Below are 27225 nucleotides of genomic sequence, written 5' to 3'. Positions count from 1 at the left end.
CATTGAATGGCGGGAGATTTCCATCACCTTAGCGTTCTGCTTTAATCGTATTGAGGCCATAGTGTTTTCGAAATAGCACACGAAGAGACAGACCTCCATCTGTCGTGCGCTTTTTTTAGAAAGAAATTGTGTAGTTTCCCTTCAACAACCGACAAAGGGACACCGATGTCTGCGAGGGGGACAGCTGAAACTGGTTCTGTCGACCCCTTCCTGGCAAACTCATCGGCAATTTCATTTCCCTCTATATTCCTGTGTCCAGGAACATAGATAAGGGAAATCTTTCGAGACGTTTGAGTTCCCCCTTACAGGAGTTAACCAGAAGAGAGCTGCAATATGGCGCGACAGGGCCTTGATTCCAGTTTGGCCATCGGAAAAAATATTAATGTCTTCCTCCCAACAGCGATTCCGAAGCGTTTTCCATGCTTGCACGATCGCGAAGACCTCTCCTTGAGAAATGCTGCTCGTTTCCGGCAGTTTAAAGGAATCCGAAATGCTGGCTGATTTAAAGAAAACCTCCACTCCCACTCCAGATTCCATCTTGGATCAGTCAGTAAAAACAGAGATACCCATATCTGAGCCGACTCTCGCCTCTTTCCAATCTTCCCTGCTCGGAAAGGGGGCCCTACCACAACCCTCAAAACCCAGTTTGCGGATGCAGAGATCAGTGCGAAGAACAGAGAAGGAAGGGGAGATCTGCTTCAAGATGCTACTATGTCCTACAGGAAGCTGCCTCCGGAGTCCAATCTCCTTCAACCTAGTAGCGCTTTCAGCAGCAATGGATTTAACTTGCAGATCCACGGGAAGTAACTGCAGAATAACGTTGAGCGCAGCAGAGGCACATGTTCGACAAGCACCAGTGATGCCCACACCTACAGTTCTCTGGAGCTACCCACTGAACTAGGCAACCATATGTCAAAATTGGCAGAACCACTATGTTGCACATCCAGTACGACACGTGGCTTAAGATCTCATTTTTTGCCGAACATAGATTTACAGGCGTAGAAGGCTATATTGGCCTTCTTAACTCGATTTTCTATGTGCAGCTTCCAGTGGAGCTTGAAGTCAAGTATTACACCAAGATGCTTGACTTCCCATGAGAGAGTAAGACTGTAGTTGTTAAGTCTTGCAAGCTTAAAAGTTGCGGTCTCATAGTCAACTCTGACAAAACGGAGTTGAATAGCATCATTCATTTTGAATAGCATCAACTCCGTTTAGTCAGAGTTGACTCTCAGATCGCAACTGGTAGTCCAACTTCTGAGTGTAGCCAGTGCAAATTCCAAAATTTCAGCCATTACTGATAGGAAGGGACCTGAGACCATTAATACCAAGTCATCGGCATATGCTATAACCCTTACCCCACCACTGTTTAAGAGAGTTAAAGCTTCATCCACAGCTACTAGCCAAAGGAGGGGCGAGAGAACGCCGCCTTGCGGTGTACCCCTATGTACGAACCTAGTGATTCTAGCCCCTCCTGCCACAGCATTTATTTCCCTACCCCCAAGCAGGGATGAGATCCAAAGGTAGATAGGTCTTTCTACCCCTAACCCCTTTAACGAGATACACGCCATAAAGATATTTTGAAGAACGGGCACCACCAAGGTTTTAGTCTTCTGAAGCATTATTCGCATGATACCATCGATACCTGGTAATTTGAAATGGGAAAGCTATCGATTGTCCAGTTTATTCTGTTGACGGACAGGACAGCTGTCAGGGAAATCGCAGGTAACCCCTCCTGCCGATTTGCGCCTTCGCTATTGACTGGAGCAATAGCATTTGCCGGGAAATGGGCATCAACAAGGATTTTTAAAGATTCGCCTGTAAATGCAGCCCAGTCCCCATTCTCTCTTTTGACAAGAGTTTTACAAGAGTGGTCCTTGGAGAGGACCCTGCTGAGTCTGGCCGAATCTTGCGGTACATGTTACAATTTTTCTTAGATAAAGGCGATAATGCAAGCCAGGCCGCTGAAATTGTGAATGGTCTTTATGATGCCGATACTGGAACAACTACTTTTGGTTTCTTCGATTTCGTTCAGGAATTTTTGATGTTAAGGGTTTAGGGGAAGTCAAAATTTTCAAAAAATTGGATTTTGGGTTTTCCATTTCCTTGAGTAATAGTAGCTCAAAAATATTGTGCGAAAATTTAAAGTGAGTCCGACAAATACTTTTCGAGTTATTCAACAATTAACAAAGGTCGCTCGGGCGCTCCGGAGTGTTCGAGAGCAAGTAGCTAGCAATAGCTGCAAGCAACCGATTTCTTAGGTTTTATTGTTATGAATGTCCATTTTGATGTATATATAAGTATACCTAAATATATATACATATATTCCCTATACATACCCTACTATATATATTTACAATTTTCTGCTGAAAAATATTTTTTTGTTGTCTGTATGCCTGTAGTCGTTGCTCTGAACAGTCGATAGTTGTGTGTTAAAAGAAATTATTTTTTAAGTAGTTTACCATAGGACGTGATTTTCAAAAGGTTTCAAGATAATTTTGGAAGCTGCTATGACGGCTGAGGAACTATTATATGCCCCAGGAATTGATGATACAGTGTAAGTTATTAAATAATTCGTATAACTCCACATAAATCGATAGCATAACTTTAAATGCGTTTTTCTCAAAACTATGTTTTTTGAACTGGTGATCCCTGTAACTTAAAAACCACTTGGTAGATCTTAGTTAAATTTATACTGCTTTTGAAAAACATGAAAAACTCGTATATCATCAAAGGATCTTTTTTTCAAAATTTTCAATTTTTTTAAACAATTAATTGTCGGTTTTCTTCTTGAAAATCTGAAAAATATTTCCTGAGCCCTAGGCCGCGTATTATTAGTTTTGAAAAAAAGCTTCGATCAGGCACAAAATTATCTATTAATAAAACTAATTTCTTTTGTCCGATTGATTTTAGAAGAATTTCCAAAGACTTGTGATGATTACCGGAAGGGACTTCTGGAGAAACGGGCTGTACCCAAACAGCGATAACTTTTACAGTTATGAATTTTTTTTTTTGAAATTTTGCTTAAGTCAAGTCGAAACATGAAGTATTAATGCTATGTTTTTATTTTTGTAAAATAAAGGAATTGACTAGCAAAAAAAAAAAATTATTGAAAATCAGATTTTTTTCGGGCCTCTGACCACCCCTAGTCTCTTAAAGAAATTGCAGATAAAATCATAAAAATAATCGAAACTGACCGGTATGCTAGTAGTCATAGCATTGCTCAGGAGCTGCAGGTCGATCATGAACCAGTTTTAAACCATTTGCGCAAAAATCTTACTAAAAAGTACTAGATTTCCTTTTGCCCAAACTAATATAACTTTCTATACAAGGCGAAGGCAATAAAAGTATTCACAGACAAAGGAGACGTTCACTCCTAAAAATAGCATCCCTAGTTGAATATATGTAGAACCCAAATTCCAGCTGGGATGTTAGAAAATTTGACTTTCACGTGAGTTTGTATGTGCTTATGTGTGGCTGTGTAGGAGTTGAAGCCTCAGGGACTGTAAAGTTAACTTGTTACCGGCGAAAATTCTCATTCATTTGGTATTACAATTGCGCGGTAAAATGCGCCGGCTGTCCATGCAGCAATATTTGGCACTCCCACTGACTACTGCTAGAACTTACGGGTATCTTTGCATGTTAGCTATGCAGTAGAGGTGCTTGTCCTCATATTTGCGCATTTGTTTGTTGGAATATATTTACAGGTATGCGTACATGTGTGTGTGCGGTTGCCATTGGTGTAGCAATGAAATGAAAACATGGAAAATTGTAAGCGCTCACAAGGATATTGTACAAGGATATTTTGTACGGCGACTAAATGAAAACGCTTTTATTATTATGAATGTAACCCATAATCCGCTTGTTGAGAGTGAAATGTGAGTTGGGGAGTGTGCGGGTGCTTGGGTGTGTGGCGCAGAAAGAGACACAAATGTGTGTGAAAGTATGTGCACATACTAAGTAAATAACTGTGTGTGGTGTGTGTGTGTGAAGTAGTTGCTCCAAAATAGTAATACTAGATGTATTTTCGACAGCTGGCAAGCAGGAGCACCGCATGCGTTTGGAGCAAACCCCTCATATCTCTATCAAGAAGCTGTAACTCTATTTGTTCTGTGCGTTGGAACACCAGTTGGCCGCCCTACAAAATCTGCCTACCCCTTCTTCTCGCCTTTTTCGAGGTTTTCTGCATGTAATGAAATGAATGCAAATGCGATTGAGTTGATTTAGTATCTGCAGACAAGCGGTTATTACACGCACGCCGTCGTAAGCTCACATTCGTACACTCATACATACACATGTGTGTATGTATGTGTATGTGCAAGTGTATACCCATGCGAAGCTACAATTGACTCTATAGCCATTACACGTTGGAGACGTGCACTCATAAAATGTCGTCTGGTGTCTCGCTGCACGCACACAAGCACGCACGTACGCACGTTAATTGCATGCTGGAAAATATGTATTTGTATGAGTATGTGTATGAGGGTCTATGCATGTACATATACACATACATACCTTCATTTATTTAAACTTAAAAGTGCACGCCAACGCTTGGGTAACATACGGAAATTTTTCGGCAATGCATAGGAAATACACACTTAGGCACTTACGAAAGTAATATTTCTGTATTTGTGTGTATGTAAAAAACATGAATATTTGTAGCAAGGCTCTAAGAGACATAAAAGGAAGTATTCGACAAGTATTTGACTGAAAAAATCTGTAAAGTCGAATTGAAAAATATTAAATTAACAGAAAGGTGACTAGTAGAGCAAACAATAACTTGAATTATTATTATTATTAGCTGCTATCGCGCCGTCTTTGGCCGCATAGTGCCGAAATAAATGCTTTCCAATGTTGTTTACTTCTCGCTCTCGTCTTAATTTGGGTCCAGATTCGTCAATTTGTAAAAATTCTTGATTACTGCTACATCGGCAGGTTCCTTAGAGCGTCCCTTGCGGGTTCCTGTCCAGTGCCATTCTACTTTTGTCGGTCACTATGACCAATCCAGTTCCATTTGCGCTCTCGTATTTCAATGTCAATTGGTTTTTGTCTGCTTCGACTGAAAAGTTGCTCGTTTGAAATCCCATTGTGGGGTCACCAGGTACGAAGAGTTGTTCTTAGACATCGGTTTACAAATGTCTGCAGCTTCTGCGTTGCACATACAGACATCAACCACGTTTCACAGCCATTTAGTAGGACGGATTTAACATTCGAATTAAAAATTCGTAGTTCAGTAGGAAACTTTTTGAGGCTTGCAAAAGTAGCTTTGGCTTTTTTGATTCTCGCATCGATATCGCCTTTTGCTCCACCGTCCAGGATAATTTGGCTTTCTAGATAGCTGAAGCTGTCCCTTAGTGGCTCCCCCATAAATTGTGAACCTGTTTTGTAGCAAGGTGTTGATTTCCATGCACTGATTTTAGTTTTCCCGACATTGCTTTCCAGTCCAACGTTTTTGGCTTGGGAGCTTAGGTGGCTAAGTTTGCTTTGTATGTGTCCGCCATTCCATGATAAAAGTGCGATGTCCACGGTGTAGTCAAGATCTTCTAAATACTTCATACTAATAGGATTCCAGAGCTGGTATCGAGAGCGCTGCTTGCCAGGATCAGGTTGTCACGTTGCCACGACGTGAGATTATTCGGCCATCAAATTTTTCGCGCAAAATGGCCATTGTTTCGTTAGCTGTACACTATTCACAGTAACTGCCTGACCGGCCTCATTTTGGAAAAAATACAGCCCAATGATGACGCCGGCCCATAAACCACACCAAACAGTCACTCTTTGTGAGTGCATTGGTTTTTCGGCACTGGTGTTTTCACGTCTCCTACAGACCCGGTTTGCTCAAACTTTTGCACAATTTTTCCGATTGTACGCGAAGTGCGCGATATGCATTTTGATTTGAACGCCTGCTTTCATAATAAGCCTGAATAACTTTAACGCGTTGCTCGATTGTGTCTCTTTCCATAATTCAAATTGAGTTAGTCTGAAATTGAAAAATGTCAAATGAAACGCAAAAAACAACTTAACGTTTGGGTGTGGTTCACATTCAATATCGGCCCTTGAAATTTAACCACCCTAGGCATCACGCAATTAAGGGGGCAAACCGGTTTAGGAGGCCAAAATTTTGGTGTTTTTCGAGAATATTTTGAACAAAGACAGAATAATCAGAAATTGTTTAAGTTTAGATGATATTTTATTTATGTTTTTAGGTACACTTTTAAATTTTTTTGAAGCTATTTCCGCGGGAGATAGTGGCGTTAGAGCGTGCTGTCCATCGGCGATCACCATCCGAGTGTCTTCCTGGTGGAAATTCCTGAAGTTGCAGTTTTTCTCTGAAATCAACAGCAATTTTTTTGTATTAATAACGTACTTCCTAAGAATATAAACCTAATTGTGGTAAAAAAATATTGAAAATTGAGTATCTTTGAGGCGCTTGAATACATATTTTAAATAATAATATAATCCCAGAATTAGGTTCATATAGATTAGAATTGAATAAAGAAAAAATCCCGAAAAATTTTAGAACGATTGGGAGATAACTTTTTAAGCTAGAATTCCCACCAGTTGAAAAAAGTAGTTTCGAGAACAACGTCGTTATAACTAACGCGCGCTACGGTGCTGAACCAATGCGCATTCACTTAAGGGGGGCCTCTACTGTAAAACTAAAAAAAAATCGATTTTTTACTTTTTGTTGAAACATACTCAGAAAAAACTCCAGAATGTTCCATGAAAATCTTAAAAAGAAATCTTGAATAGTTTTCAAGTTATAAAAGTTTTAGCAAAGCAGGTATAAACTGAGCGCTCGAGCGGTTTACGGTCATATGCTATGAATATGCGATTTTCGTCCACAATCGTCGTGAGAAGAAAAAGGTTAAACGTCGCTCTGAATCCACCCACGAAGCCCGAAAAGCTCGTACAGAGGCTCTTCTTGAAGAGGATAATGAAATATTAAGAGCAGACGAAATGTTATATGGGGCAGGAATAGCTGATTAAGCTGTAAGTATGAAAAATTGTTTAAGCGTGTTTTTCTCGAAACCACGTTTTCAAAATTGACAACATCACAGCTCCGTGAAAAATTAACATATCAAGCTCAAACATTGATAGTATATTTTTAACAATATTTACTAGTTTTTAAAGCTATGGTGGGAAAAAATTTATTATTTATAACCCCTTTTTTAATAACAAAATGACAACAAAAAAATGTCGATTTTTTAAAAAACTTCAAAAATTTTACAAAAAAATTTTTTTTTGCAAGTAATAGGCTTAACAACTAAAAATAATGATATATAATAAAAAAAATTTGGTTTTTTTCATTTCAGATTTTTTTTAAATGCGCGACAGTGTGGGCAGATTTCAAAAGGCGTTTCGGGGGAGCGGCTGTACAGCTGCCATTTTGAAATGAAAATAAATTTAAAAAATTTTTTTGTACACTCAAGACCTGTGTTTATGTAACCCTAAACTTTTTTTTACTAATTAAATTAATACAAGTATGAAAACAAAATCCATGAAAATTTGATTTTTACAGTAGAATCCTACCTTAAGTGCTCATAGAAACGGGAATAATGCGAATTTCGCTTTAAAATTTTTACCACATACTCCTGAGTAGTTATACTAACGATTTATGCAATAAAAAAAATCGATTTTTTGATCCATCTGAAACGGTTTCCCCCCTTAAATGGCGTTTGGGTATCTCATAGGACGGCACTTAAAAAGCGAAGTAGAAGGCAAGAAAGGAAACCACTACTTTACCAATTCCCTAGAACAATCACAGATTGAATATTTGACATTCTAAGGCAATTGGACATTAATGAAAAATAAATAAAATGATTTTCCAACTTGTATTGGGGCCAATCTGCGAACGTGAGACTACAAAATGATGTGACGAGTGATATTTCAATCAAAAGAGGAGTTCACCAAAGATGTGTTTTATCACCAATGCTTTTATTCCGAGAATATATATTTGAAGAAGCTTTGGCATCAATCAACTTAGGAATAAAAGTCAACGGCGAAATAATAAATAACATACGATTTGCCGATGACATCACAATATTGGCTGACAAAATTAATGACCTGCAATATCTCCTTTCTTTAAGGAAAAAGTTCGCAATACGGCCTGAGTACTAACACCCAAAAAACCAAATTCTTGGTTGTTTCAAAAAACTTTCAACCAATCACCAATTCAAACATTTATGTATATGACAATCCGATCGAAAAAGTGTCGCGATTTAAGTACCTCGGATGTTGTCTTAGCGAAACATGGACAAATGACAGAGAAATTTGCTGTCGGATTGAAGCAGCGAGGCAGGATCTCTTCAATTACAGGAAAGGTCTTTCCATTAAAAGTTTGAACATAAAATTGGGTATTTGGTACCGTAAATGTTACGTTTAGCCTGTTTTGTTGTACGGTGTGGAAGCATGGACACTAAAGGTTACAAGTATGAATAAATTAGAGGCGTTTGAGATGTGGTGCTATCAGCGAATGATGAAAATATCGTGGACAGACAAAGTCAGTAACAAAGAAGTCTTAACGAAACTTAGAAAGGATAGAGAGCTGTTATTAACGATAAAGCGACGCAAAACCGCATATTTTGTTCCTAAATATGAGTTGTTGCAACTGATCGGGCAAAGTAAAATCGAAGGAAAACGAGGAATTTAAAGGAAGCAAATGTCTTGACGACGTAACATAAGAGAGTGAACATATTGGGAGTGGTTGAAGCAGCCCGAAGCAGAGACAATTACCATATTTTTATACAATATTTTATAGTTTTGTTAAATGTAAAAAAGAAGAAAGAATTATTTATTACATTTGTATTAAAATTAATGAACAATTTATTACTGTGATCCTTTAGATTCTGTATTAAAAATTTGCAAATAAAGAAGAAATTTTGCTGTAATAAAGTTCATGTTTCAAGTGTCACAAAAGTCGGGTTGATTTTTGACGGTCTTATAACACCAGCGGCTAACTCCCCAGACCTTCTTACCTTGGATGACTACGTAGTATATGGCGTAATGGAGTGGGAAATCAATAAGCTTCATTATAACATCATTTCTTTTCTGAACTCTGCAGTTTATACCGTTATGGTCTATATGTATTAGAAGCATTTGCTGCGACCAAGAAATCGTTTCCGGATCCGGATCAAGGAGGTTCTTGCAGCTAATGTAAATTTTATTTAATGATTTTATATAATATAAATAAATAATATGAAATCGTCCTAGACACTTAAGGGTGCTATTATTTATGTAATAATTGGTTATATTAAGATATGCCCAAAATTAAAAAAAAAAAAAACATTTTTTTTTGCCCGTGCATCCACTTTTTTTAATTCTTAGTTCAAACGTCTACTCTTGTATGGAATCTTTTCTGCGCTTTATTTTTAAAACTGGTATGTTTTCTTACTCTGGCTTGTTGGTGATGTCTTCCCCCTAAGACCACATTAAGTGCGGGTTCCCGGAAAAGCTCCCCTACGCGATTAATGGCTTAAGTAAATAGGTATATTTGGCGGTCGCCGTGGCCGATTGAGTTGGTGTGTGACTACCGTTCGGTGGTACAGTGGTTTGAATCCCCAAATGACACAAACATGCTTTTAAATAGCGGTGGTCCCTCGGCAGTGATGACAGATCTCCGAGTGTATTTCTTCCATAAAAAAAGCTCCTCATGAAAAACCATCTACCTTTTGGAGGAAGCAAACGTCCCTCCATCTGTAAAAAAACGTACCACGGATCCACCGCAAAAAAAAAAAAAAAAATCATAATCACACGAGATAGTGGTAGTAAAACGGTGCTGGTCACTAAGTAGGTGCATTTCAGCTCAGAAATGTTCAACCACCTTAACAACAACACCGCAAATTACTAATTTCACACGAACCATCCCGCATCCCAGCAACTGGGTGGAGGTCTTGTACAGTTTGTTCAGTTTGCTAGCCGTATCGCACCATCTTCGGGAACGTCTCAGTCATCGCTATAATAAAACATTATTTTGCTATTTCCGTACACGATTCTTTTGTTACAATATTGGCAACCTTGGTTGCTTACACCTTAGATCTTTTGGACTCCGCCAATACCTTCATCCGGTGTTTGGACACTTTGGAGTCTGACTGTTCATTGGCCAGGTCCTCTACTCGTATATCATTCAGTGTATCAAGGATTCTGAAGTCTGATCATTTGGTACGATAGTACCCTTGTAAAGCACTTATTTCCTTACCTTGGTGATACTATCCGAGGAAGTGGTGATGTCGAAAAGACGAGCACCCGAAACCATTGGCTGAACCATGTAGTATGACGCCGCTAACATGTATTTTGAGTGCTACTCCTTCCGGAGTTCTTGTGTCATCTAGAGTGATGAAGCGGCAGGATCAGCTTGTCTTTCGGTAGGGCAGTTCTTGTCTTCCAAGTGTCTAATTACAAAGAAGGATCTATTATTGACGTACCAGACGTGGATGGAGTATCATCATCAACTTGTCTTTTTGGTCTAATCGTAAAAAGATTGCATTTGTTAATATATAACTGATTGTAATCAATAAAGGGGATGTAAAAAAAAGAAAAAATCTTATCTTGTGCCAGACTGGAGATTATTGATTTGGTGGCCAGTAAGGGCCTCGCTGCCAAGCAGGTGGTCCCTGAAGAGGCGGGGCGGACATTATCCTTTGTCTTGGCCACAGACTGCCCGTATTTATAGCCGCTCGTATTTATGGTTTTTCCTGTGGAAAGAGCTGATCTTCTCGAGGCATTGTGATTTAGTTTTATAATACTTTGGATATTCGAAGTAAGGTGTTTTTATGTTTATATTTCATTCTCATAATCGCTACTGAACGTGACGAGTGTAACGAACTAGATAATTAAGTGGGAAAGAGGAAACGTCAACCATGGCAGTCCGCTCTACCATGGCAATCTCATTCTACCTCCTGAGGTGACCCAGTGTCAGCAGCAGAGCGCCATTATAATACAACAGGTTATCCCTGGCTTAAAACCATCTAGTGGACGAGGTGTCGCATAACTCCTCGGATCAGGGTAGGGGCAAGGATAGGACATGATGAGATACCAAGGTAAGGAATAAAAGGAAATACTATATCCACATATAAAATATATATAAATATAATTGGCGCGTACACCCTTTTTGGGTGTTTGGCCGAGCTCCTCCTCCTATTTGTGGTGTGCATCTTGATGTTGTTCTACAAATGGAGGGACCTACAGTTTCAAGCCGACTCCGAACGGCAGATATTTTTTAAGAGGAGCGTTTTCAAGGCAGAAATACACTCGGAGGTTTGCCATTGCCTGCCGAGGGGTGACCGCTATTAGAAAAATGTTTTTCTTAATTTTGGTGTTTTCACCGACATTCGAACCGACGTTCTCTCTCTGAATTCTGAATGGTAGTCACGCACCAACCCATTCGGCTACGGCGGCCGCTATATTAGTTTGGTATACACATATTAGTTTGGAGAAAAATAAATCCATTCTGGGCAATACGACGACTACTAACCTACCGGCCTACTTTACTTATTTTTGTGATTTTATCGACATTTTCTTTAACATCGAAAATACCTGATCGTAGTCGACGAAATCAAAATTGCATAGCTGTTGCAGTATCGGCGCCATAAAAGCATTTAGAATTTCAGCGGCCTGTCTTCCATTTTCGTCATTATAAAAGAAAAACTGTAAAATGTGCCGAATTTTCCTTTGTGAACTTCCATTGTTCACATCCTGAAACTCACAATTGAATGAAACAAACAAAAAACAGAAGAATTTCCGTAAAATATTACCCTTAAACGAGCATAAAATTTAAATTGTTTGATCGATACTTTACGAGACATGGACCACTCCAGCCACCAGCTACCGAGATAATAATGGATTTATTTTTCCCCAAGCTGATATGTTTAATGGTCACCAATTCCACCGTTCCGCGGCTATATAGCCAACCAATCCCTATATGAAGCTTCGCTCTCATTTTGTAGTGGATTAGTTCGCACGAGGAGGCTGCTAATCTACCACTGAAGTCTAATCCTACGGTCAGGAGATCAAGATTATTAAGAGCTTGATCGGCAGGCACGTTTGGATCTTTGCCGATGCTTTCTGTGCAATTATGCTGAAAATCCTCGCCTTCTTGCCAATACACTTTTCACTGTTGAGGCTGGGTTCGTAAGAAATGGAGTTATTTATTTTCACAATAGGCTTATTTGCGCCGTCTAAGATCTCCATGCTGTAATCGAATCTGGGCATCAGACGCGTTTTTCTTTCAATATTTCGACGTGGCAGGTTTCTGTGACCCTGTGATTTAACCAACTAATTAAAAGACGCTGCTTACCTTGACTCTCTGCACAACACAAGGAAGTGGTGGTGGGTGTAATATGAATGATTTGTCAGCTATCCAATTGGCAAGGGAGAATTTTTTAGATGTGATTTGAAACAATAAACTACTGAAGTAAAATGTACTTCAGAATAAAAGAGTTGGGCATACTCGGAGTTGCACATGGCCAGCGCAATGAAGTTGTTCAAATAATGCCCTTGACAGTGGGTAAATTTAAGGTATTCTAGTAATTCCTTGGAGGAGAATGAACACTCAAATCACAAATGTTTTCAAAAGTAGTCTGGTTGCAATGCCGGCTGTGATGTTACCACATTTATTGCCACAATCGTACTAGAGTTGCAACATTAACAATAACAAAAACAAGAGCAAAGTGAGTATATGAAAAAGCTGTTGCTCAGTTGCAATGCAATGCCGCTAAGATAACAACAAGAACAATGCAATATACAACAAGTGCTAACAGCAACAGTAAAGCGAAACGGCCGACTAACAACTTGAGTACTTTTTTACATACCTGTATGTGTGTGTGCATGCATGTATGTGTGCAGATGTGTATGTATTCTAGGCATAAAATGAGTATGCGGACATACAAGTACTTCTACGCGATCTGCTCTTCGCAATCGTACGTCGCACACATGTGGCACCGCCGAAAAATTACTATCCCAATGTGTGTTGCATAGATGTGTGTGTGTGGCTGTGTATTAGTATCTGTTTGACTGTGTTTAGCAAACTACATATCCTGACCGGATGTGTGTAATTTAATGTTGCTACTCTATTGTCGTTTATGTTGTGCCGACCACACTGTCAAGCATACCGGTCTGCCATTCTCCTCTACCCTTAACTTTCGCATCCCCATTCCCATTCATGCCCGATTAATATTCCACCAACTAACCTTTGCATTTTAGTAGACTCTGTTGTCTGAGTAGTTTGTCTGTCGACGACACAGTTGTTGTCATCGCATTAGTTCCTATCTGTGGCATATTGTGCGTGCGGTTGCAATCACTTCATATCTGCTCACTACTACACAACTATCTGTCTATCTATGTATGTATGTATGTGTGTAAGTAAGTAGGCATGCACGTGTGTGAATGACTTCCTTGGCATCTTTAGGCTTTTCACAATTCCCTAATCGAGTATGCCAAGTGTTTTCCCTATTACAAAATAAGCGTGCAAACGATAGTAGCAACAACAAGTTTACAATAACAACAAAAACTTCAAAACAACATGTGTCCGCCTTTAAAAATTTATTATTGTTGTCATTCTACATAAAATTGATGTAATTGCGGTCGCCCTATAAAATGAATAACATTTTCATTCTCTACCCAAACGAGAGGTGCTCATAGTATAAGCCATGTAGTTGTACACACACACATACACATACATGCTTAGTGGCGTGTGTAGATGTTGGCTTCAATTTGCAAATTTTGTGATTTCATGGAAACTCAAATTGTTTTAAATTGTGGGAACAGCCGATTCTATCTGCTTGCGAATTGCCACAAAGTGCGAGTGGGATTAATTGGGAAGATGTTTGATGTAGTCTACTTTTTGGGGCCAGGTGAGTTTTGGGTTTCATAAAATTAGCTTAGGAAATTTAATCTTTTTTGAGGTGTCATAGTAGAGTAAGACTTATGAAGGGTCATATGGTATATGGGAATGAAATATTTTTATTTATTTATTGAAGCAAAAATTAGTCAACAAAACCAATTTCAGACTAATACAGATGTTTGAACAAAAAATGTAATAATAAATTTTGTTGATTGAGAAGAAAATATAGCAAATATTATAAAGGGGTTTTCAATTGGCGCGGGCCGATTTTGGCGCCCTGTGGCAGCCATTTTGTTTTGGTGACATCTGTCTTTGTTTATTATTCAGTTGTTTATGCCAAATCATCATGGCAAGTTACGCGACGCACGTTCAAATGATAAAATTTTATCAACAACCATTTTTCGGTAGACGTGGTGGCGCTTGCAATTTCGTATGGCCCATATTGAGCCATATGGACCTGGTTTCAGCAGGACGGTGCTACGTGCTACACAGCAAACGCCACGACATTCTATTTCAACATCTACCCGCCCTTATTGTAAAACCCTTTACTTGTAAATCAATTATTTATGAGTATAATTAAGAAGTTCTAGTCTTCCATTCGGCACCCGGGTCTGGCCAGACATTTTTTGATTATTTGTATCATAGCTAACGACTTGAGCTTCTAGGTAGCTTCCAAAAATTGAGTAGGTGTGCAACTAAGTTCTCGCTGTTTTTTTGATGAAAGTACAACCTTATTCTGAAATAATGGTTACAAGTGAATCATTGAAAGTATTGCCCATCGCTGGCTACTACTTTTTCCCATCTTTCTGGTAGATCTCGTATACCGTCGCGGTAAAACTGTTCATCTTTTGACCCTATCCACGGATCAAGTCATTTTTGGATGTCTTCATATAAATGGAACTGCTGGTCAGCTAGACCATGTGCCATCGATCGGAATAGGTGATAATCGGACAGCGAAATATCTGGAGTATATGGCGGGTGGGGTAGGATTTCCCATTTCAGTGTTTCCAGGTGGGTTTTGACGGGTTTGGCAACGGGAGAACGAGCGTTGTCATGCCGCGTATTGCGACCTCTTCGCGCGCAGTGCTCGGCTCAATCGCATCAACTGAAGTGGATACCGATCCCCAGTGATGGTTTCGCTTGGCTTTAACAGTTCATAATAAATAACAAGAACTTGTTTCCACCAAATACATAGCATAACCTTCGCAGCGTGAATATGCGGCTGAGGTGACGACGCAGAAGCATGACCGGGCAGTCTCCATGACTTTCTTTTCTTTGGATTGCTGTAATGAGACCATTTTTCATCACCCGTCACGATGCAATGAAGAAAACTTTTCCTTTTTTGCTGCTGGAGCATTTGTTCATAGGCGCGAAAAAACGACGTTCAGCATCCCTTGGTTCCAACTCACAAGGAACCCAAGTCCCCTGTTTCTGAATCATTCCCAAAGCATACAATCGCTCGAAAATGGATTGGTGGGTAACTCCTAATACTGAAGCAAGCTCTTCGTTGCTCTGCGTTTGACACGGATCCTCATTGACCAATGCCTCCAATTCAGCGACTTCGACGGTTTTTGGTCTTCCCTTACGCGGACGGTCGTCAGCATTAAAATCACCGTCTTTGCAGGTCGGCAGGTTGTTTCACTTAAAGCAGCATCTCCATAAACTTTTTGTAGCTCTCGATGCGCTTCAGCCGCCGTTTTTTTTCGGATGAAAGAGGAAAATCAACATTTCTCGCAAATGACGATTATTCGGCACAAAATCAGACATTTTCACAAAACCAAAAGTTTATGATACCAAAACAAAATCACTAATGTGCCGAAGGAGTTTGTTTACCATATGTCTAAGCTTGGTTTATGACGTTTAGATTATGTTATGTTATGTTATGTCGACTAGCACACACTGCTGGGGACATTTATTGACAAACAGCGAGAACTTGGTTGAGCACCTAATAAATTTCTATCCGTTTATGGATATAACCCTTTTGAAAAGGTTTCTTGAAAAGCACAAAAAAAATATTTTAAAAGTTACACTTTCTGCAGGGCACCTCGCGTCTGGCTGTAACCCTATACAAATGTATGCAAATATGATGCATTTTGACTATTCTTCCTGCGTTTTGTTTTTATTTTTTATGATAAACTAGCTTCAACCCGCGGCCCCGCTCGCGTAGGAGTAGTTTAGAGGGATTTAGGATATGTATGTATGTATATAAAAGAATTACGAACAATAATTTCATAGAAAATAATTTTTTATTAATAACCATAATATTACAATACAAATCAAAACAACCAATCAGAAAAATATCAAGCAAAATTTTTTTTTTTTTTAATTTTTTATATAAAACCGTTTTTGAACTTTGCATTTGAGTTATAGTTGAACAGCTTATGCGGATTATGAAGTCTAGAGTGTGCTATAAATAGCGGTAAATAGGAAAATCTAAGATTTTTTAGATTAAATTTAAGCAAATATCGATTATTAGTGACGAATGAGAGTAGTGGCGCGGACTGGGGGCATGCCTATAACCTTCATTGAGTGAAAATATGAATGTATAGAAATTTGTACGTCATTTGGTGTTGTCGTTTCGTAGTGATGCGCGGACAACGTGCAGACATTCTCCTTTATAGTATAGATATTGGGTTGACAACTAAGTAATTGCGAATTGCACTCATAGATGGCTACAGTTGAATTTTTAGGTTTGCAGACGTAGTACAAATGTAAAACACATTTTGTTATTTAATTGTTGGCAATTCAGCTGTCATTCAGTAAGAAAAGTTTTTAGTTCAGTTGCGTAGTTTTTGGTTGGCGTTCGTTGAAAAATGGAAAATCAAAAGGAACATTTTCGTCATATTTTGTTTTTTATTTCCGCAAAGGGAAAACCGCATCGTAAGCTCATAAAAAGTTTTATTATTAAAATTATTTATAGGAGAATTATTTCTAAGTGGACAATTGAAATTCGGACTGATATATAAATAGTATAATTTTTTTTGTTTCAATCAGAAAAAAAATTGCGTGATATTTGCCGAGACCCCCCCTCTCTCCAAAGTAAGATTAGATGAGATTTGACTCGACCCCCTCCCCCCTTAAACATCTCACGTAATTTATGGACGCCCCCAAAAGGGGTAAGAAAATTCGCCATTAACTTTGAATTGAAATTTACGTCCGGTTAAAAAGGATTTTATAAGATTATATACCTTTGGTCCTATACACCAGGTAGATAATTGCTCTAAAACGACATGAGCTCCGATACGGTCGAAAGCTTTTTCGAAATCGGTGAATAAAATAGTAACGTGGTTCTTGAAAGTGCATCAGTAATAAAATGTAGAAGAGCACGTTTTTCCCGTGCTGTCACATATATCATAATTTTACTTAGAAAAGAACAGACGCAGTAAGCATTGAAATAAAGAGATAGAAGTAGTCAGAATTAAAAAAAAATTGAATTTTTTTTTGCATTTTCTTAATGCATAATTTCTTAAAAATATTGTGTGAAAATTTGAAGTGCTCCGACAAATACTTTTCGAGTTAACAAAGGGCGTTCGGGCGCTCCGGAGCGTTCGCAAAACTTTAAATGAGTTTTTCTCAAAACTATGTTTTTCGAACTGCTGATAACTTAAACATCGATTGACAGATTTCAATAAATTTATATTGCTTTTGAAAAACATAAGAAACTCGTGCCTGATCGAAGTTGTTTCTCAAAAATTTTGATTTTTTTTAACAATTAATGGTCGGTTTTTTTTCTCGAAAATCTGGAAAATATTCCTTAGGCCGACGTATTGTTAATTTTGAAAGAAAAGGTTGGATCATTGGATCAATAAATAAAACTTATATCTCTTGTCCGATTGATTTTATATGAATCACCGTAAGGAACTTTTGGAGAAACGGGCTCCACACAAACAGCGATTACTTTTACAATTATTTTTTTTTTTTTTGGAAATTTTGCTTAAGTCAAGTCGAAACATGATGTATTAATGCTATGTTTTTATTTTTGTAAAATAAAGCAAGTGACAAGCAAAAAAAAAACAAATGATTGAAAATCATACTTTTTTCGGGCCTCTGACAACCCCTAAACCCTTAAGCTTGAAGGTTAAAAGTTCGTGGTCTACAGAGTCAAACGATTTGGGATGGTCGAGTAAAACTTTACTTATTTTACAGACTTTTTGTTTTGTTTACTTATTCTAGTCATATATCCTCTACTAAGTGCCAGGTTTTTGCGTCCATCTAAGAAAATTAAAGTTAAAAATTGCCAAAAATAAAAAGTATTTTTTTGGTACTTGAAATTTGCAGTTTCTTAAACTAAAATTTAATTAGCTATAATAAACCACATGTACAAAAAAGTTTCCAAAAATTTCCTTAGAAAGTTGATAGTTTTGACGGAATTTAAAAAAATTTTAAAAAGCTTTGTGCAAGCTTGAAACTTGGCGTTATTTAATTTTTGTTGCACAAGATGTTTGTTTAAGGGGCGTCAAATAAAATTTTTTTCCAGAACCATAGATTATTTTTGCACTAACAACCTTAGTTGCTCAAATGTATTATACAAAAAACTGTAGGACTCTCGTGTAAAGTTAAAATAAAAATTTTCATCACTTAAAATCGTTTTGTTTTTTATTTAGTAAAAAATGATTCAGAAACAAAATTTCAATAATAAATTAATTTGGCGCCACTTTTTGTTATGAAATACATTTTTTACTAAAAAAAGTAATGGTCTATGTTTTATTAAAAATAATTTTGGTGTAAAAGCTTGACGCGTCAGCGAAAAAAAATTGATAAAAATCAAAAATATCATTCACTTGAAACTTGCAGACTATTGTTTTAAAATTGAAGGAGCTACAAAGCTGCATGCCCACAAAAATTCTACAAATTCTTGTTAAAAATTGGAAACTTTTGATACAATTTTGAAAAACTTTAAATTTAACTAAGTTTGATATTTTATATAATATTATAAATAAATAGTTTTTACTGAGAGGGTGGCGCGAAATTAGTCCCCCAATAAGAAGATTCATAATTTTTGCTAGGGATAGGGTACGCCAAACATATTTGCCACTTGCGAACTAGAGAGCTGCAGTGTACAATTAGAAAAAAATGGAAGCGGTAAAGGTAAAAAAAAAAGATTTCCATCACTTAAAATCATTTGATTTTTTCCGTAGTAACAAAGTTATTCAAAAACAAAAATGAAAGAGCAAAATCAGTCAATCAGTCAAAATCATTTTTCTTATTTATCAAAAAGGTATTCACAAAATCCTTTCATTTTTTATTTAGTAAACGAGTTATTCAAAAACAAAAATAGAAGATCAAAATCAAAATTTCTATCACTCAATTTATATTCATAACAAAAAGTAATTCAAAAACAAAATTGGATGATTAATTTTGCGCCACCTTGTAGTATAAAGTATATTTCTGCACTGTTTTGCCATAATATCTTCAGTCTAAATATCGCATTTGGAGATATTTCCGATTTTGTGTGAAATATTTTGAGTTGTAGTTTTAGAAAATATTTTTAGTCCAGGAAGAAGTTCAATTATTTGCTTAGGAAAAAAGTGATTGATTGTGAAAAATATTAGTTTGAGGAAAAATAAATAAGTTATTTTTGTGGTAATTGTTTTATGGTCGATTTTTAGCTTTTCAGCGATGCTGCGACTACCAACATTCCGGTCAACCTCGATTATTTCTGTGATTTTATCGAAATTTCCTTTAACATCAAAAAAGCCTGAAAGGAATCGACGAAACCACAATTGCACGTAATTGGCTGTTACAGTATCACTACCGCAAATACCATTCACAATTCCGTAGCCTGGGTTACATTTTCGCCTTTTCGCCTTTATCAAGTGTCAGGAATGTCACTTTGACAACGAGCGTAAACTTTAAATTCTATGATGGATACTTTACGGGGTATTGATCACTGAGGCCATCTATGAATGCGGCTATACTAAGTACCTTAGTAGCCTTATTTGGGTTCCGGGACAAACAGATATTGAAGAAATGTAGAGCTGATGAGCTAGACAGAAAAGGTACTGCTCTTCAACTGTTCAGTGATAAAAGTACCATTAGAATACCTTTGGCCACGAGTAAATTAATAGTAAAAAACAACATTATCCAAGAGGCCAATAGGTCATGGGAAGAAGAAGATACATGCGTAACAGCCAGGCTACTATGGCCGCAAATAAACAAGAAAAGGACAAAGGAATTGCTTAGCCTCTCAAGAGAAGATATCTCGAAGGTCGTGGCTTGTGTCACCGGCCACTGGCTATTTGAAAGGCCTTGAGACTAGGAGTATTCTCCCATGAATATTGTAGAAGCTGTAGAGATGCGGAAGAGGAAGAAACGGTTGAGCATTTCCTTTGCAATTGTCCAGCCTTAGCTAAAATCAGAGCAGGTTGTCTAGGTGAACCCTTTTTCAATTATCTTACAGAACTTCAGGCGCAGGGATCAGACCAGTCGTGCGCTTCATAAGAGCCTCAAAATGGTTTCATGAAAGTAAATAAACAAGATTCCGTGTCACACAGTGGTGTTACAACGGACCTGTAAAGTCTAAGTGAGTTGGTCATACGGACCGACTGCCACCATAACCTAACCTAACCTAATCGGGGCCATCTACAGAGAAAATAATGGATTTTACTCCTCCAATCACTCCATCACTCAAAATGTTTATTTTTATGTTAGTAAAATAGGTATTGAAAAAAAAATGGATGATTAATTTTGCGCCACCTTGTATATGCATAAAAAACGTGACTAGGCAGGGCTTGGCTTCGACACCTACTGTTGGCATGAAACACAAAATGGTAGAAAATGCTTGAAAGCCAGCTGCCACAAAAATAATGTATTTCTTTTTCCTCGCCTAATAAAGGGTTTTCCAATAACAGGTGTTATTGGTGAATGGATTGCGCTATCGAGAGATGATTAACGATTTTTTATGGCCAGAATTGGATGGTATTGATCTGGACAGCACTTATTTTCAATAAGACGGCGCTACGTGCCACACAAGCAACGAAACCATTGATGTTTTACGGCACAATTTTTCGGACCGTGTTATCTCTCGATGAGGTGATCACAATTGGCCACCGAGATTTAGTGATTTAAAACCTTGTGACTTTTTTCTTTGGGGCCACGTGAAAGAGAAGGTCTACGCCAACAGCCAACAGCCCAGTGTCGATTCAAGACCTCAAAGATGGAATTCGTGAGGCTATCGGAGACATAGGGCAGCCACTTTGCAATTCGGTTATGGAAAATTTCATGAAGAGGATATTGTCCTGTAAGCGTGGTCGTGGTGGTCATTTGCTTGATGTTATTTTCCAGTATTAATGGCACACCTTCCTCTTTATAGTGAAATAAACATCCGATCATTTACATATATTAAAAAATAGCATTTTTCTTTGAATATCAAAATAACACCTCTGTTTGAAAACCCCTATATTTCATTTGAAACCTAGATTTTTTTCGTTGCTTTGTTTTTAAGATGTTTTGTAAAAGTAAAGTAAAATAAAAATAACCAAAAAATAGTTAGGTATTTATAAGTTTGGAGTAAGGCTTAAATTTGTTAGCTGCGGTTGGTTTGCGCCAAATGTGAAATACTTTTCAGATAGCTAAGTGGCCGACATTTAGAAAATTATTCAAAAAAAAAAAAACTTTTTTTAAACTTAATTTGGGCACTCACCTCTTCATTGCCGCGCAATTGATTGTCTAATGTAGAGACTTCTTCGAAAAATGTCCAACTTAAATTCTCAGCGCTGCTTGGCAGAATTTGTAGATTCACAGAATTTCGCTGTTCCTGTTTGTCCTGTTTATCCGCCTTTGCCAGTTTTTCATTTTTCACTTTTTGTTGAATTTTGGCAGTGGATATTTGAAGCGTATTATTGCTGGCGGAATGCTGCAACGTTTGTTGCTGTTGTGACGCTGACGCGTCTAAATCAAAATCTAAAATGTGCGAACCAATGTCGATAGTGTCATTCACCATGGCAAAGAAAGCCAAAGACCGGACAAAAAGAACGCTGATGATGCACTATGAGCGAGAAAAAGCAGCTACAGAAGCAAAGGCGATATTTATTTATTTTAAATGCTTTACTCTTATTGAATGTAATGCGATATTTTAAACGTTTTTTGCAAGTATTTTTCGTTTTTTATTAAATCACATAAATATATTTTTTGTTTTTTTTTTTTGAAATTTTGCTTCAAATTCACTGAAGCCTTCGTAATGCACGCACGTTATTGCCACATATTAATTGTACTCAACGATGCATGCAGCCATAAACACTGATCACGCACGTACATACACACACATCTGTAAATGGGCACGTCAGACATCAGTCGCGAGTGCAGTTGACTCATTGTCGACTCGCTGCGTTTTCCGCACAAATTAATAATTAATTAATTGATGAGTGAGTAAACAATCGGGCCTCGAGAGTTGAATAAACAGACGCGCAGATAAATTAACAATCAAACAAAAGGTGAGCGGAAAATAAAAATTGAAAACAAAAAATAAAAACAAAAAATAAATTTTTGTTAAAAGGATGTAAAATAGCGCAAAAATATTGGTGTGAAAAAAGTGTAGCGCATGCCACGTGATTGTATAGCCTTTTTGATGGGTTTACAGCAACATCATGCAATATGTTGCAAGCGTAAAAATGCACTGCATCGGCGGCAAAAGGATTTGTGGAATGCAGCAGTTGTGAGTTCACTATTGTGCACCAAATTATGTGATTTTCCAATCAATTAAACGCGGAAATTTGGCGTAGAGCAGAGATGCGGCTGATGGCCGGCACCGGTTGTTCGGCTCGCCAGTGTCCGTCCGGCTGGCAGGGTACAAACGCAAACGTGCTGATGACAGCAATTGCACTGATTTAATTGTGCGTGAAATGGTGCTAAATGCGACCAAGTAGAGCAACAACAATAACTATATAGCGCCAAATGCGTGAAGGAGGGAAAAAATTGAATTAAAAATTAATAAATTTTTTTATATTAAATAAAAAAAAAAAAAAATAAATTAAAAAAAAAATAAAATTATTGATTATTTTTTTAAATTTTATTTATTTTTTTTTTAATTTAAAATTTTTAATTGTTTTTTAAAGTTTAATTTTTTTTAATTTAAAATTTTTAATTATTTTTTTTAATTCAATCTTTTTTTAATTAAAATTTTTGATTATTTATTTAAATTTAATTTTTTAAAAATATTAAAATTTCTGATTATTTACTTAAATTATTTTTTTTAATTTAATTTCTTTTATTTTAAAATTTAAAATTTAAAATTTTTTTATTAGTTTTTATTAATTTAAAAGTTTAAATTTAATTTAAAATATTTCAGAGTTTTTATAATTTTTTTTCAATTTTTTCAATTAAACTTAAAAATTTTATTTACATTTTATTTATTTAATTTTTGTGTATTTAAATTTATTTTTAATTATAAACAAATTTTGTTTATTCTTCGCAATTTCGCGCCGCACACGGCGTATACGCAACTCTATTAACTCCGCGCGCGCGCTGCATTTTTAATTTATTTATTTCTCACTTGACCACACAATTCTTCACTGATCGCTCATCAATTCAAAAAAATTCGATTCTCAAAACGCACACTTACAATTTACGCCAAATGTTTTTTAAACTGAAAACTTGAAATTCAGAAGAATAAATATCTTGTGCGCGCCCACGATTTTTCTTCACCTTCGATTCAAGCATTAAAAATAGTTTTTCCACATTTTCACGCGCCGCATTCACAAATTGCGAACTGTTCACGCGCACGCTTTGCCAAACACTGACTGGTCAACATCTTCGGCGGCATTTTCATCACTTCGTTGGCTGCGCTGATTTGTTGTAGCGGAAAATTCTTTTGCCGGCAGCTTTGCAGCCAACTGAAAGCTTTTTTCCATCGCATTGAGCGCTCATTCTCGATGTACGCGTCAAAGCATTGCTCAAGAGCGCGTGGGAGAGAGAGAGAGCGAAAGGGCGATGGAGAGAGCTCACGCCATGTAAATGCTTTGCTTTGTGTTGCCGGTTTGTTTACATCGCACATGGGGAATTGTTGTTATTACTCGGTGTGTGCAACACGTGGTTTGCAGCAAGCGATTGCTGCCACAACTGAAGGCTGTGCTCGTAAATAGCGGCACTTTATTGTTGTTTATTTTCTAGTTTTTCTTTTTTTCTTCTGCTTAGTAATTGTTTGTGTTTTGTGTGCAGTGATGTTCAGGGGTTGAAGTTGCGAAGAAACACGTGCGAATGTGGTTAGAGTTGCCATTGGGCAAGGAATTTTCGACACTTATCGTTGTATCTTAAAATGGTGAATGAATTCCGATACTTGGCTATCTGCACTAACTCAGAAAACAAAATATCTATGGCAAGGGATTCTATGAGTAGAGAATTGCAATGGAAAGCTATTGTCACTTAAGTCTCCGTAAATATCTAAAGATTCAACTGCTGTTCAGAGCTTGTTCGCTGCTCGATGCATAGAAACATGCACCGTTTGTAAGGATGATTTGCACCTCTGCACTTCGAAAAGAAATATCCTCAAAAATTCCGAACTTAAAGCAAATACCTGAATTTTCTATTATCTATTTCTATATATCAAAATGTTTCGTGCGGAATCCAAATTGGTGCCCAGGAATTATATTTTCTTTTTGAATTCTTGTATTAATTCGTTTGATTACGAAGTTCTCCACAATTTTTTATAGAGTGGGCTATAGTGAGATAGTGAAAGAACGTCGGTTCGAATCTCGGTGAAAACACCAAAATTAAAAACAAAACCATTTTTCTAATAGCGGTCGCCCCTCGGCAGGCAATGGCAAACCTCCGAGTCTATTTCTGCCATGAGAAAGTTCCTCATAAAAAATATTTGCCGTTCAGAGTCGGCTTGAAACTGTAGGTCCCTCCATTTGTGGAACAACATCAATCCGCACACCACAAATAGGAGGAGGAGCTCGGTCAAACACCCAAAAAGAGTGAACGCGCCATTTATATATATATATATATATATATATAGTGAGATAGGTCGGGGAGGCATTACTTTTTAAATTTGGTTACAAAGTTGTAGTCTGTGACTAAAAATCTTTAGCGTGACCTCAGTACGATGTAAAGTGAACCCTATTATTTAATTCAAATGAAATTTCTAAAGTTGCAAGGAATCTTAAGAAATTGTTCTTTTAAACAGAAGCCATGCTCTCTAATTTATACTTTTTAACTTTAGAGTGTACAGACTCTGTCTGAAGGATGACGAAATCACAGAACCTTTTTTGTGCACTGGACTGCCTTGGCAAGTAATTTTGCCACTCTCTTTCCATCTAAGGAAGAATGGAATAAGGGATTCTCTCTAAACCACTTCGACACTACAGTCAATACAGATGGCAGTAAAATGGATTGTGGTGTTGGAGCTGGCATATATTCTCATAGACTTAAATTGAAAAATCTGTGCATCTCCCTAATGCCTGCAGTGTCTTCCAGGGGGAAGTACTTGCAATTGGGGGAGATTGAAAGCTACTAATCGCAGATCCCTCTTTTAAGGGCAATATCGCTATTCTTTCGGATAGCCAGGATAGCCAGACCACAACAACCTCTAAAGTGGTGGAGCAAAGTAGGAATAGCCTCATCAACTTGAGTGAAAACCATAGAGTAACCTTAATTTGGGTCCCGGGACACCGGAACATAGAAGGTAACGAAAAAGCCAATGAAATGGCAAGAGGGGGATCTGCCATGAATAACGTTCTTCCAGTGCCGGTATTCACACCATTAGGTGCTGTCGAGATAATTTCCCAAAAATACCTACGAAACGTGGATTGTAGATAGAAATACCAGACGAAATGCAAAATTAGCAGAACGTTATGGCCCACCTAGAACCTCAAGCAATCGACAACATTGATAAGCATAACGACGGGACGCCTGGTGACTAACGGCAGTCATAACTGGCTTTTGGTCTATCGGCGAACAAGCAGCCAAAATGGGTAAACAACCGGCGAAAAGGAAACAATTTTCCATTTCCTCTGCCCTGCCCTATGGAAGGACAGGATGCTAATCCTGGGCAAACCGCTGCTCAAGAGTCTCGAGCAACTGTCTGCCTTAGACGTCAACAACCAGGTAAGGTTTTTAAACCGCACAGTCAAGCTGTAAATAACTGCTAAACAGTTGGTAACGAGGATGTGGCAACAAAATTGTGCGGAAGCGCTAGTTGGATTCTGGATGAATCACCACTCTAATCAACCAACCCACTGCCTTGACAAAGCCAAGACTGCATGCACATCTTTCAGCGAGATCAAAAGGATTCTGAAATTTTAAATTTACTGAAAATATTTTGCTTTGGGAAAAGAAAAAGCTGCAGAGTGACTGCATTCGATAGAAAGATGACAAAGTAGATAGGGCGCTAGACTTATGGCCTTATCTCAAATATCAGTCATTGCGTGAGCAAAAAACACGGAGTCGTTGACTATTATCTCACTCAAATACTGTGTGGTCACGGTTGTATTTTCTGAGTACCTTCATCAGTTTAATCTGAAAGACACTTCGTTCTGCAAACCGAACTGCAACAATGCGATTGAAGGTGCGACTCCTGCTACTGCGATCGTCTGAGAAATGAGCACTTAATGCACGAATCACTTCTGGGGGGACAGCTTTACCCGGGAAATCTAATCACCAAGATAATCGCATCAAGTGCTTGTTAAAATGGCGTTAAGATTTTGCAACTATAGTAGTGCAACGCACAGAGCGACAATGCAACATGTCGCGAAGAAATCAAAAACTGCTTCCAACTGTAGGTGGACTTCCTACGAACTGCCGATAAATCACAGACGCTTGAGCCAAATGTTATCGACGGTATCAGAGCGCGAATGTCAGTAATTCCTACAAAATTTTTTTTCCGATGTTTCATTTGCTGCTGAACCATTTATTATTGGACGGATTACGTATAACCTCCATACGTCTACAGTATGTGAGAGGAACTTGGACGCAGGTACCTGGTTGCTTCATTAGACATAAACGCGGCTCCTCCTTGATGAAATGTTATCACGATCCCAGAATGGAATTCAGCTAAGAAAGAGTATGGTTTTAGTGTGAGTGGGAACATGCCCCACACACCACTGGCGCGACGGCACCTTGCATTATGTTTCTGGCATTTTGATTTTAACCTCCTTAATAAAAAAACAATATGTAGTAGTACACATAAGATCTTTAAGATAGAAGTATCGATCATTGGGCGTTTTTTTTCTTGTATTTTTTTTTGTCGGGATAAACTAGCAAGTACAGCACTCAGTCAACATTATTTCTATTGCACTGTATTCGGGTTTCCTTTTGAATTTTCCTTAAATCTACCGGACCTCCGAAGAAATCTGAGTAGATCTTGTGGTGCTAAGGAGGTAAGGTGGTCACATCACATCAGTGCCAAAGATCTCAAACCCGATTCAGGGGAAGGCGGGGCAGACACACAGAAA

The 27225-nt window shown here is 37.7% G+C and overlaps 1 protein-coding gene across 1 annotated transcript in view; it reads right to left on the bottom strand.

Annotated features, from left to right (window-relative positions):
• LOC129237113 (uncharacterized) overlaps positions 1-26896 on the bottom strand; it is a 94418-nt gene extending 67522 nt beyond the window's left edge. The window contains exons 1-2 of the mRNA XM_054871551.1: positions 26873-26896; positions 21480-21824 (exon numbers count right to left, since the gene is read on the bottom strand). Coding sequence (XP_054727526.1) covers positions 21480-21824; positions 26873-26896 — 369 coding nt within the window. The remainder of the gene's footprint in view (positions 1-21479; positions 21825-26872) is intronic.
• Positions 26897-27225: the final 329 nt, after the last annotated feature.

Source organism: Anastrepha obliqua, chromosome 2 (genome assembly GCF_027943255.1).
Source record: "Anastrepha obliqua isolate idAnaObli1 chromosome 2, idAnaObli1_1.0, whole genome shotgun sequence".
NCBI lineage: Eukaryota > Metazoa > Arthropoda > Insecta > Diptera > Tephritidae > Anastrepha > Anastrepha obliqua.
This window is presented reverse-complemented; position numbering and strand designations above follow the sequence as displayed.